The sequence below is a fragment of the Arachis duranensis genome, chromosome 2 (genome assembly GCF_000817695.3).
Source record: "Arachis duranensis cultivar V14167 chromosome 2, aradu.V14167.gnm2.J7QH, whole genome shotgun sequence".
In the NCBI taxonomy this organism is placed as follows: Eukaryota; Viridiplantae; Streptophyta; class Magnoliopsida; order Fabales; family Fabaceae; genus Arachis; species Arachis duranensis.
In genome coordinates this window covers 81966502-81979647 of record NC_029773.3, presented here as the reverse complement: position 1 = coordinate 81979647, position 13146 = coordinate 81966502, and the positions used below count along the sequence as shown (strand labels likewise).

The following is a 13146-nucleotide window of genomic DNA, read 5'->3' as shown; positions in this document are numbered from 1 at the left end:
AGTTCTAAAGACAGTTACCTGTGGCCAATTATCCCATTCATACTTCCCCTTTTTAATGTTTTCCGGCTCAATTAACTCAAGCCACTTCATTACGCAGATAGCGCAGTCATAGCTGAAAACGAAGAAAATAAATTACAAATCTCATTTAGGAAAGTTTAATGTTCAGAGTCACAAATTTATACCTTGTTTTTTGGCCTGATATTTTAACATATGATGCTTTAATTTTCTTCTCGTTCTCCCCTTTCGCCAGAGGTTCCCCGTCGGCATATATTATCAATCTTGAAAATACATATCCCTTAAATACCAAAACAAATTAGTAATACACCCGAATGAATGGACAAGATACACCCAACTGAATGGACAATATACACCCAACACAACTAACGAAATAGACCCATCTATTAAAGTAAAGAAGATAGAGGCAACTTACAGTGAATTTATTAATGTGCTTTCTCTCATCGCTTGGAGCTTTTTCGTGTAGCGGGTCAAGTATTTGACATTTCCGCTTTGTTCTATTTATCAGCCATAACCACCAATGCCCCGAGTGGCAAACAGGAGCAAAAATCTGAAGGATTGCCACATTTCAACAGTGTGTTATTTTATTTGGCATATAAGTAAATAAGCGTACTAACAAATTTAGCAAAAAAAAACTTACATATGGATGCGAAGATAATTTTTTTCTATCTATGAAGGGAATGAAACTCGGGTAGGCTTCCACCCTGAATTCCTTTTTCATTTTCGGCTGAAACTCGGGTAGGCTTCCTCCCTGAATTCTTTTTTCGTTTTCGGAGATATGAATTCCCCGTTTGGGTGATCAGAAAGTGCCATGCTCTGCAAGAATTGCAATACAAGAAATGAAAACATGAACATAAACAAGTTACACCCAATCTAAGCTAAAAAAATACACCCAAACCAATACAGAAAATACACCCAAAGTTCGTAGAAGTAACACTTACCACAATATCGGGGGGGAGACAGTATATTTGTTCCTGAAATCTCTTTTCATTTTTCTGGTTTAGGATGAGGCAGATGGCAGATACAATCTAATGGTTTAGGATGGGCAGATGGTAGATACAATCTAGAAATATATGCCGAAATCAATTTTAAATTAATAAACATTGCAGTTGACTTTGGTGTAAAAACATTAATGTTAGTCTAATATTACCTGAGATTCTATATCACTTTTTGCCTGGAGGGATGCAAGGTGCATTCTCATCAAAATGTATTCTCCTTGGCCAATCAGAGTGCACATCTCCTCATACTGGTTAGTATTGCCATCTGCGTCTTCCTTCAGTCTCGTCCCCCAGATGTAGCACTTTTGTTTCATATCATCCGGAATTCGATTTATTCCCCCAGGAGTTTCAAACTTTGCAGAACTTTCTCCCCCAGTCTCCCTCTGAATTTGTGGACTTTCGTCGTTTCCCTTCGCCGCACTGCTTGCTAATTTTTGTACCAAACTATCTAATTGTTCTAGCATACTTGCAGTTTCTGGAGATTTTTCCCTTTCTGTCTCCTGCGTTGACGCCCCCTCTTGGCTTGAATCAGTCAATCCAAGGCTGAATGATGGCATCCCTGGATCTGTTTTAGGAACATAGGTTGCTGTCCGTGCCATCATCAACAGGGCAGCAGCGTCTTTTGCGGCTGGATGACTGCGTCATGATGTATAAGATTAAGAGTAAGAATAAGAATATACGGATGATAAGCAAAGATTGATTTTAGCTGATGAACTTACATTTTAGTTGGAGCTGGGGGAAGCATGGGTGTGGTTTCTTGAAGTTGTTTGGGGGGTTCAGGAGTGCTGCACAGTTACACAAAATTAATCATGGCGTAAAAAAAAAATTGATCAGGAACAATATACACCCAAACTGTTAGCAAATATACACCCAAACTCTAAAAAAATATACACCCAATACTATTTCTTACGTTTCTGTAGTCCCTTCAATCCGTAGCATAGGGGTTGGTTCAAAATCTGTGTCAGTGGTTGTTTGGGATGCCGGCACAAAAACCTGGATCGGGACTCTAAACAAGAAGAAAAATGAAAGGTTAACAACGTATTTGAAAATAATAAGGTTATAAGGTTGAAATATTCTTGGAAAACTCACACTGCAAGCGCTTCCGACGGTGTTTGTTCCCTCACAACCATCATATTCGAATCAGTCGGAATCAACCTAAAATACACCCAAAGAAGATCAAAAAATACACCCGAACAATTCAAAAAGAAGACGGGCTTTGTTTTTTGAGAACTTACATACTTGCAGTTTTTGCTTTTTTTTGCTACCTTTTTTTTCTTGAATAAAATAATAAAGGGCTTTTTTTTCTAAAAAAAATATATACAGAATTAGAAGTAGAAGGTAATAGAAGAACAAAAGTAACGGTTATTTGAAAGAGAAATTACATGCTCTGCGACGGCTGGTTTACATTACTCTGTTCTGTGCGTCCTTGAGAGGAAGGATCATCACTTCCCAAGTTCACAGCCGGTAGTCTAAACAGATTTCATGTTATTCAGACAAAATAAGATACAAGTATAAAATATACCCAGATGAATGCACGAGATACAACCAACCGAATAGACAATATACACCCAACAAAACAAACGAAATATACCAACTTAGTAAACAAGATACATCCAACTTGATCCACAAAATACACCCAAATGGTTCACAAAATACATCCAAATCTCAAATAATAACAAGATTTTATTAAATAATAAAGCTTCTTACGTTTCAGAGGACACATAGCGACCTTCTGTCGATCGCATGTCAGCTTGGTTCTCCCTGTGAAACAAGATACAATTATTAGCAAACAAAACACACCAAAATCTCAAATACACAGCCCAGCAAGACATACCCCTCTGCAGCAGATTTATCAACGTTTTCCCTTAGCCATTCATCGGGTTCGTCACTTGATATTTCAGATCTCTCACTACATTCATAAAATAAGACGTTAACAAAAATAATTACGATGATAGACTGTAATATAGCTTACGAGGTACTGTACCCGTAAAAGTATTGATCTTCTTCAGGAGGTGAATCCTCCACAACAACTTTTTTCTTTTTTTGTTGTGTTCTGGGTGGAAAAAAAAGAGTACCAATCAGAAATAAAAAATTAATTTTATCACAAAATATTATCCAAAGAAGTGCTTACTTTTTTGGTGTTGTTTTTGTTTTTTTCTTTTTCTTCTCCTTCTCCGCAGGTGATGATTCTTCGCTCCTATAAGTTAATAATAGACACTTCAGTTAATACACGAAATCTTTATAATGAAGCCAAAAGAAAGGAGTAATAATTTCAGGACATTACTCATCACTTGGTCCAAATTCAGATTCTGAATCAGAATCTGACTCCTCTTGCCTCTGCTTTCTTTTTCTGGAGTCCATTCTGGAAGGCAAACAATCATCATTTAGAACATACTAAAAATACACCCAAATGAATTCACGAGATACACCCAAATGAATTCACGAGATACACCCAAATGAATATACAGTATACACCTAACGCAGCAAACGAAACACACCTTGCTTAATAAGCTACATACACCCAACGTGATCAAACAAAATACACCCAACTCGAAAAAGAAATTACACCCAAGTATGGTACTTACTTTTTCCCCTTTTTGCTGGGGTGTTTTCTTCCTGAATCCTCTGAGTCTTCTTGAGCCTCAGACTCAGAGGTAGAAGTGTCACTATCAGTAGTTTCTGTCTCCGAAGATGATGTTGGACTCGCCTTCCTTTTTTTTATTTTTTTTATTTCTTGTTTTTTTTTTTGTTTTTTTTCATTTTTTCTCTTGTCTCTGCCATCTTCACAATCCCCTGAAACATGAGATATTTTAGTTAGCAGCATTCAGGTAAATAAAATACACCCAACTTATTATGTTTACTTACCAAAATTTCCTCTCTTTCTGCAGTCATTCTTTTCACCAACTGCTCCTTAGTCCAGTTGGCAATCCAGGGCTCTTGGTGGTCTTTCAGTCCTGTTCTTGCCTTTGTTTTTTGAAAGATGAAAGTAGATTATCATCAGGGCGAAGAGGCAGCCATTAATTGCCTTCTTCTTCTTCTCCTGGTAGTCTGTGATGCCCTTGACCATGAAGGTCAAAACATGCCCCCAGTTTCTCTCCGATATGCCGTCCATCTTAAAAATTGGGGCCAGGTGCACGGGCGATATTTTGTTTATCGTCGTTGGCAAAAGGAACTCCATCTGTATGTAGAGGATGAATATCCTCTTGAACATCAGGCGTTCCTCTTCGTTGCCAACGCCGATTTCCATCATTTCATCGGTAAGACTTTTGAGGGTCTTACCCTGGAATCTTCTATAAATTATTTTGTCATCATCAGAAAGTTTCTTATACTCAACTTTCTCAGGAAATAGATCTCCTACAAAAAGGAAGACAACAAAGTATACAAGTCGGTTCAAATACACCCAAGCATCAACTTAATATATACCTATAATTTTAAGCTAGTTACCTGTTGCATTGATGCCAAGCGCATGACCTATTTTTTTTTGTGTTATTTGGAAAGAACCATATCCTGTCTTCAGTCTGTTCTCCCCAATTTTGAAGTTGTTTGCCAGCTCCCTTAAGAGTTGGTGATCCACCCTTAGTGGTGGGATGTGCATCAACCCACCGAATCCGAGATCCCTCACAATCGCCTTCTTCTCCTCAGTCATGTTTCTGAACTTATCACTCAGGAGATGTGTGGCACACTTAAGGTCTTTTATTTGGTTTCTTGCTGCCATTTTCTCTAAAACAAAAAATACACCCAAAGATATCAGTAAGATACACCCATATATATGAGTCAGATACAAACATCAATAACAATAAGATACACCCATTGATAACAGTAAGATACACCCGTATATATGAGTCAGATACACCCAAAGATATCAGCAAGATACACCCATTGATAACAGTGAGATACACCCATAGATATTATTCAGATACATCCATATAGATATTAGTCAGATATCACTCAACCATGCTTCAATATCAAGTCACATTACAAGGTTAAGCAGTATACACCCCCAATCTACGGAATAAACTCCCAATAATCAACAACAATAGCAGGAGAAGTTAGAACAACAACGTAGAACGACGTAGAACTTAGAAGAACGACGTAGAACTTAGAACAGTGTAACAAAGAAGCAAGAATAATAGTAAACCCTAGAAGAACGACGTAGAAGAAAAGTAAAATATACAGGAATCTTAATGAACTTACGTTGAGTATTGTTGCTTTGTTTTCTCTTCAGATTCTTCACGGAGAGTTTGATGGTGTTTTGATGGAGGTTTCGAACAACGATTTGTATATTTTGAACTTTGATTTTCGCTTGAAAATGGGAGGGTTTCCTTGTTTTCGTGCTTTGAGAAGTGGAAGAAGTGGAAGAAGTGGAAGAGTCTGCCATACGTAACCGTTCGAGTGTTGAGCGCGTGATTTTGACGCGCCATGTTATCTCTCTTCATGCGCGTGAGTTCTATTTGGGCTGGGCCAACTTGTAAGCTTGTAAACTTGTATGTGTAGCAGGCCCGTATTTTAATATTAAAATTTAGATGATTAATTTAGAGGTGTAGTATGTTTTTATTTGATTGGTGGTTGTTCATGTTGTTCAAGATGGTCATTGTTTACCTAACATTTCCTTTAAATTAATCATTTATATAAAATATATGTTGAAATACAATATATATTGAAAATAAATAAAAAAATATACGTATTTATACATAAATATAATATACCTGGTTTAGTGACTGATTTTTTATTTATATATAGTATTTTTGATAAATAAATAGGCCCTTGGGAAAAAAATGTCAACCTCTAGTTTTTTGTTTAATATTATTTAACAAATTTAATAATTGTGTCGTGATTATTTTCTAATCAACATTGTTATATATTATAGAATAAAAAAATTTATTCATTAATTAATTTATTAAAAATATTAATTTAATCATAAAATAAAGTTTAATATTTAAGAATTCAAAAGATAATCATCATAGTTATAATAGTTTCACCCTAATATATATAAATAAAGATTTATCATAATTCATAATTATTTTTTTATATACGTTGAACATCTATTCTCATGTGGATCAAACTTTTTTATAGTGAAAAAAATTAATAAAGTAAAAGATAAGAGATTAATTATTTTTAAATTAAGATATTAATGGGACTCACAAATATTAAAAATTACAAATTTAATGATAATTAAATTTTTGTTTTATTAATTTATCAATATTTTTAAGAATTTAATTTTGATGTACTGACATTGTAAAACGTTTTACATAATCGTGTAATTACATCTGTTTTTTTAATGATCATTCATATAGTTGATATGAAAAATAATTATTTTTGCTATTTGATTTTACGTAATTAAATACACGTATAAAAATTACTTTAATTAATAATACATTAAAATTTGATTTTTGAACTTTAATTTTTTAAATACGATTTTTTTCTTTACATCTAGAGCAAATTCGTTGTACTCTCAATAAACTTATTCTAAATAAAAAAAAAATTGTATTTAAGAAATTAAAATTCAAAAATCAAGTTTCGAAAAATAATTATTTTTTATTTTATTTAAGAAGAAAAACCTAATTACATGAGTGCAAAAAACAAGTGTTGGCAAGCAGTAATCATCCATCATTTTTATTTCAAATTTTATGGCGATATATATCTCGACACGTTACTCTTCTACTTGTAAGCAAAGTCATCAATAAATACAAAAAATCTTCTTACAAGAAAAACAAATAAAAATATCACATGATAGCACGACTTGGAGACATGGACTTTATGATCTGAAAACTTGGTTCTAATCCATAATATAATGTTTAAAAACTAGAGAAAATGGATTAAATCATATTGAAAGCGTAATTTTCAAAGGTGTTTTTTTATGGTTGTGCTTTTATTCCTTTGTCAATTTTAAAACTCAAACTTTGAATCTAACTTGGCTTCTATTATGATAATTAAGTAATTGATTTTAGTTGTTTTTTGTTGTGATTCAGGATATCTATTTTTTATGATATATAGTTTCTCAAGGATGACTTCATTTAATATGAAGTTGAAAAATCTATTCCATGTATGTATATAAATAGAGGCTTAAGCCTCTAATAATTATACATCAACAAAATCTTCTCCCTCTCTTTATATTAAACTTTTCTCTTTCTTCTTAATACGCTACTAATATATAAAAGTAGTAAATATATAAGTTTCTATTATATTGTGATAGTAATCATTGTGAATATTATTATTAAAGCTATTTAATTATATTACATTATTTTATAATTACATCTTCCTTATTTATTTAGTTGTTTTACAACACGTTATCAGCACGAGATTCTGATCAAATTTTTAGGAAGATTCAGATAACAAATTTTCATTATGTCGAAACTCTCTCATATTGAATTCAATGCTCTTGATATATCTGGAAACAATTATTTATCACAGATACTAGATGCTGAAATTCATCTTGATTCAATGGATCTTGGAGATACCATTAAGGTTGAAAATAATGCATCTCAGAAGGATAAAGCCAAAGTCATGATTTTTCTTCGTCGTCATCTTGACGAAGGATTGAAAAATGAATATCTCACATTAAAAGATCCTGCAGATCTTTGGAAAGACCTTGAAGAAAGGTATAATCATAAGAAAACGGTGATACTTCCTCAAGCTCGATATGAATGGACGCACTTGCGTCTACAAGATTTTAAATCTATAAATGAATATAATTCTGCAATGTTTCGAATCACCTCACGAATGAAATTATGTGGGAAAAAGATAATTGATTATGATATGTTGGAGAAAACTTTCTCAACGTTCCATGCCTCGAATGTGCTCCTGCAGCAGCAGTATCGAGAAAAAGGGTTTAAAAAATATTCTGAATTAATTTCTTGCCTTCTTGTTGCTGAACACAACAATGAGTTACTATTGAAAAATCATGAAGCGCGCCCAGCTGGCGCCGCCCCATTTCCTGAAGTAAATGCAGCAAATTACCCCAGAAGAGGTAAATGACAAGGTTTTAATAACAAGAAAAATTATGGAAGAAAAAGGAATTATATTCAAAAGAGAGGATCTCACCAGAAGTGGGATAAAGAAAGAAATATCGAGCAGAATAAATCAACAGAGGATAAGTGTTTCCGTTGTGGTGGAAAGGGCCATTGGTCACATACCTGTTGTACCCCAAGGCACCTAGTCGATCTTTACCAGGTATCTTTGAAAAAGAATGACAAGGGAAAAGAGTCGAATTTCGTTTCAAATGATGCTGAAAATTCCACCACTCATTATGATGTATCTGATTTCTTTGAGGATCCTGAAGGGAATATTGGTCATTTGATCAATGATGGAATAGTTTAATATGTGAGATTGTTAAGTATCCAAGTAAATAAATAATGTAAAGCATTTATTGTTAAGTTTTATTTTCTATGTATTTAAGTTTCAAAAATGATGTATATAAATAATGAAATATTAATGTTTATGAATTTTGAAATTATTAAATGTGTCAAGTTTTAAAATAAAATTTTAGTGTATGACATTATGTGCAGTGTTTCTTAGAAAAATAATTCCAATCAAGAATTCGATTTGACTGTGCATGTATTGCTACTCATTTTATTATTATTTATCTTTGAAGAAAATGGCAAGGATATGTAATGAAGATGTATGCCTTGCGGATAGTGCAAGTTCGCACACTATTCTCAAAAGTGATATATATTTTACCCATCTAGTGCCAAAAGAAGAATGTGTTAATACTATTATTGGCTCAGGCAATGTGATAGAAGGCTCCGGAAGAGCTATAATTTTGTTTCCTGGAGGAACAAAATTCATAATAAATAATGCACTATTGTCTACCAAGTCTCGAAGAAACTTGTTGAGTTTCAAAGATATTCGCCAAAATGGATATCATATTGAAACAATGAATGAGGGAAATCATGAGTATTTATGTATCACAACTCATGACTTAAATAAAAAGGTTATATTAGAAAAGTTGCCCTCACTTTTATCTGGGTTATATTATACCAAGATTAGTGCAATTGAATCACATGCCACTGTAAACCAGAAGTTTACTAGCCCAAATAAATTCATAACTTGGCACGACCGATTGGGTCATTCGGGAACAACCATGATGAGGAGAATTATTGAAAACTCTCATGGACATTCACTAAAGAACCAGAAGATTCTTAAAACTAGTGAATTTTGTTGTACTACATGTTCTCAGGGAAAGTTAATTTTAAGGCCATCACAAGTAAAGATGGGATTTGAGTCCCCTGAATTCCTGGAAAGGATTCAAGGTGATATATGTGGACCTATTCATCCACCATGTGGATCTTTTAGATATTTTATGGTCCTAATAGACGCATCTTCGAGATGGTCACATGTGTGTTTATTATCTTCTCGCAACCTGACGTTTGCGAGATTACTGGCTCAAATTATTCGATTAAAAGCACAATTTCCAGAAAATCCAATCAAAGCAATTCGTCTTGATAATGCTGGTGAATTTACTTCTCAAGCTTTTGATGCTTATTGTATGGCTAATGGAATAAGTGTTGAACATCCAGTAGCTTATGTTCACACACAAAATGGGTTAGTAGAATCACTTATTAAACGCCTCCAATTAATTGCTAGACCCTTACTTATGAGAACAAATCTCCTAACCTCGGTTTGGGGGCATGCTGCTTTACATGCTACAGCACTTATTCGTTTGGGGCTAACGAGTTACCATCAGTTCTCTCCTATGCAATTAGCTTTTGGCTAGCAGCCAAATGTTTCCCATTTAAGAATATTTGGGTGTGCGATATATTGATGAATCAAAATTTCCAACATTAGGGGGAGAGATAAGCTTCCTGAAAAGGAACTTAATTGGAATGCATCATCCTTGATGCATTTAGATCCTCGATCAGGGCAATATGAACTCGAAGTTCAAAAGATTATACATTTGCAAAGAATAGCAAATGAATTGCCTGATGTCTTTTCCGATACAAAGAGGATAACCAAATCTTATATACCAGCGAAAAATGCCCCAATACGAATTGATGTCCCAGTTGGACAAATTGCCACCGAAGCAAATACACGCCAGAAGCGTGGCAGGCCTGTCGGTTCCAAAGACAAAAATCCTCGAAAGAGAAAAGAGGTAAATATTATTCCTGTTGAAAAAGACATAGTAGAGACACCTGCAGTTGTCCAAAATTCTGATATAATTTTAACGCCAGAAGATGTTCAGGTACCTAAAAATAGTGAAAATGATAAGATCTCGATAAATTATGTCTTTACAAGAGAGAAATGGGACCGAAATAAGACAATTGTCAATGGAATATTTGCATATAATGTGGCATTAAATATCATGCATGAAAGTAAGGATCTTGAGCCAAGATCAGTCGAAGAATGTCGATAAAGAAATGATTGGCCAAAATGGGAAGTAGCCATGAAGGCTGAATTAGACTCACTTGCAAAATGTGAAGTTTTTGGACCTGTAGTCCGTACACCTGAAGATGTAAAACCTGTTAGATACCGCTGAGTATTTGTGAGAAAACGAAATGAGAAAAATGAAGTTGTGTGCTATAAAGCCCGATTTGTGGCACAAGGTTTTTCACAAAGGCCCGGTATAGATTATGAAGAAATGTATTCCCCTGTAGTGGATGCGATAACATTACGTTATTTGGTTAGTTTATCTGCATATCATAAACTGCATATGCATTTAATGGATGTGGTAACGGCCTACTTATACAGCTCATTAGATCGGAATATCTATATGAAAGTCCCTAAAGGACTAAAGATATCTAAACCATCCAATGAATATTCGCAAGGATTATACTCAGTCAAATTGCAAAGATCTTTATATGGTCTGAAGTAATCTGGACAAATGTGGTATAATTGTCTTACTGAGTATCTGGCCAAAAATGGATTCAAGAATGATGATATCTGTCCATGTGTTTTCATAAAGAAAACTACATCTGGATTCATTATTATTGCTGTGTATGTTGATGATTTAAATATCATTGGGACTCCTAAAGAGATTCCAACAATAATAAAAACTCTAAAAGAAGAGTTTGAGATGAAAGATCTTGGAAGGACTAAATTTTGTCTCGGCCTGCAGATCGAGCATAAAAAAATGGGATCTTTATTCATCAAACAACATACACAGAAAAGATCTTGAAGAGATTTTATATGGATAAGTCACATCCCTTAAGTACCCCAATGATCGTAAGATCTTTGGATGTGGAGAAGGATCAATTCCGTCCTAAAGAAGAAAATGAAGATATCCTTGGTCCTGAAGTACCATATCTTAGTGCCATTAGAGCGCTAATGTATATTGCTAATAATACAAGACCCGATATATCATTTGCTGTGAATTTACTAGCAAGGTATAGTTCCTCTCCAACCAGAAGACATTGGAGTGGAATCAAGCAAATCTTTCCATATCTTCATAGAACGGTTGATATGGGATTGTTTTATCCTTATGGATTCAAGTCACAACTAGTTGGCTATGCAGATGCCAGATACTTGTCTGATCCACATAAAGGGAGATCTCAAACAGGATACCTATTCACATATGGTGGTACAGCTATATCATGGAGGTCCACGAAACAGACGATAGCAGCAACCTCCTCGAATCATGCTGAAATACTGGCAATTCATGAAGCTAGTCGCGAGTGTTTTTGGCTGAGGAGTCTGATTCAATACATTCTGTCATCATGTGGACTGATTAATCATAAGATAGCTCTAACTGTCCTGTTTGAAGATAATACAGCATGCATTGCTCAACTTAAGGGTGGATACATCAAAGGTGATAGAACAAAGCATATTTCTCCCAAATTCTTCTTCACTCATGATCTTCAAAATCAAGGGACAATTGATATCCAACAGATCCGCTCAAGTGACAATCTGGCAGATTTATTTACAAAGTCACTCCCAAAATCCTCCTTTGAAAGATTGGTACATGAGATTGGAATGCGCTGATTTCGAGATATTAAATGATGTCGGCAAGAGGGGGAGACTGTACTCTTTTTCCCTTGGTCAAGTTTTTTTCCCATTGGGTTTTTCTTGACAAGGTTTTTAATGAGGCAGTACCCATCACAAAGGATATTGTACTCTTTTTCCTTCACTAAGGTTTTTCCCACAGGGTTTTCCTTTAGTAAGGTTTTAATGAGGCAATATTACTAAATGGTCATCCAAGGAGAAGTGTTGTGATAAGGATACCTTATCACATTACGTGGATGCGCATTTTTCATGATATATAGTTTCTCAAGGATGACTTCATTTAATATGAAGTTGAAAAATCTACCCCATGTACGTATATAAATAGAGGCTTAAGCCTCTAACAATTACACAACAACAAAATCTTCTCTCTCTTTATATTAAACTTTTCTCCTTCCTCTTAATACACTACTAATATATAAAAATAGTAAATATATAAGTTTCTATTATATTGTGATAGTAATCATTGTGAATATTATTATTAAAGCTATTTAATTATATTACATTATTTTATAATTACATCTTCCTTATTTATTTAGTTGTTTTACAACATTTTTATCTTTATTTTCGTATTTGTCCTTGCACTTTGCTCCTACTTGAGCATGAATTAAACAATAAAAAATAAATATAAAACTCGAAATACTAATATAAACAAAATTTTACGTACATTAAAAACTCATAAAACTAAGCAATCAAGTGACCATATTATTATTAAAGATATAAAATAACCCCTACCGTGAAGTTAAACACAATATTATTAAAAATTTAACCATGATAAATCACTCTATTTCATCTAATAATAATAAAATATGTCATAAAAAAGTAATTTATCTTTTTTTTAGAGAGAGTTAGGTAAAATTTACCTAATCTATATCTATATCTATATTTATACTATATATAGTAAAAATATGAGATGGATTATATTTGTATTCAATTTTTTTAAAATATATTTTGTTATTTATATAATTCATAAAAAATATTATTTTTAATATTTAAATTTAAAATCTTTTAGTTAAATTATAAACTATTTACTATCTCAACTAATTTAAATTTTATTATTTTTATATACATTTAATAAATAAAAAAGTAAATCAATAAGTTTGTTAGTTCTTATTATTGATACAATATTTTTTATATATAATTGTTATATTGAAAAAGTTGGTGTTCAACTTTTTAACTAAAATATCTTTCATTATATATA

The 13146-nt window shown here is 33.3% G+C and overlaps 1 protein-coding gene and 1 long non-coding RNA gene across 2 annotated transcripts; both read right to left on the bottom strand.

The window, feature by feature from the left end:
- Positions 1–3138: 3138 nt before the first annotated feature.
- Positions 3139–3686, bottom strand: LOC127744772 (uncharacterized). Its single transcript, XR_008005828.1, has 3 exons — positions 3599–3686; positions 3298–3375; positions 3139–3210 (listed from the first exon to the last, which is right to left on the bottom strand). It is a non-coding gene; the product is annotated as an uncharacterized LOC127744772 (long non-coding RNA).
- Positions 3687–3924: 238 nt separating this feature from the next.
- On the bottom strand, positions 3925–4716 carry LOC127744980 (uncharacterized). Its single transcript, XM_052257902.1, has 2 exons — positions 4458–4716; positions 3925–4367 (listed from the first exon to the last, which is right to left on the bottom strand). Exons 1-2 carry the CDS (start codon positions 4657–4659, stop codon positions 3925–3927), a joined length of 645 nt encoding a protein of 214 aa, XP_052113862.1. The 5' UTR covers positions 4660–4716.
- Positions 4717–13146: the final 8430 nt, after the last annotated feature.

Excerpts from the sequence above, each read along its gene's own strand:
- LOC127744980 (XM_052257902.1), bottom strand. The coding sequence starts at position 4,659 with ATGACTGAGGAGAAGAAGGCGATTGTGAGGGATCTCGGATTCGGTGGG. Across the intron at positions 4,368-4,457 it reads GCTTGGCATCAATGCAACAG|GAGATCTATTTCCTGAGAAA; the intron begins GTAACTAGCTTA and ends TCCTTTTTGTAG.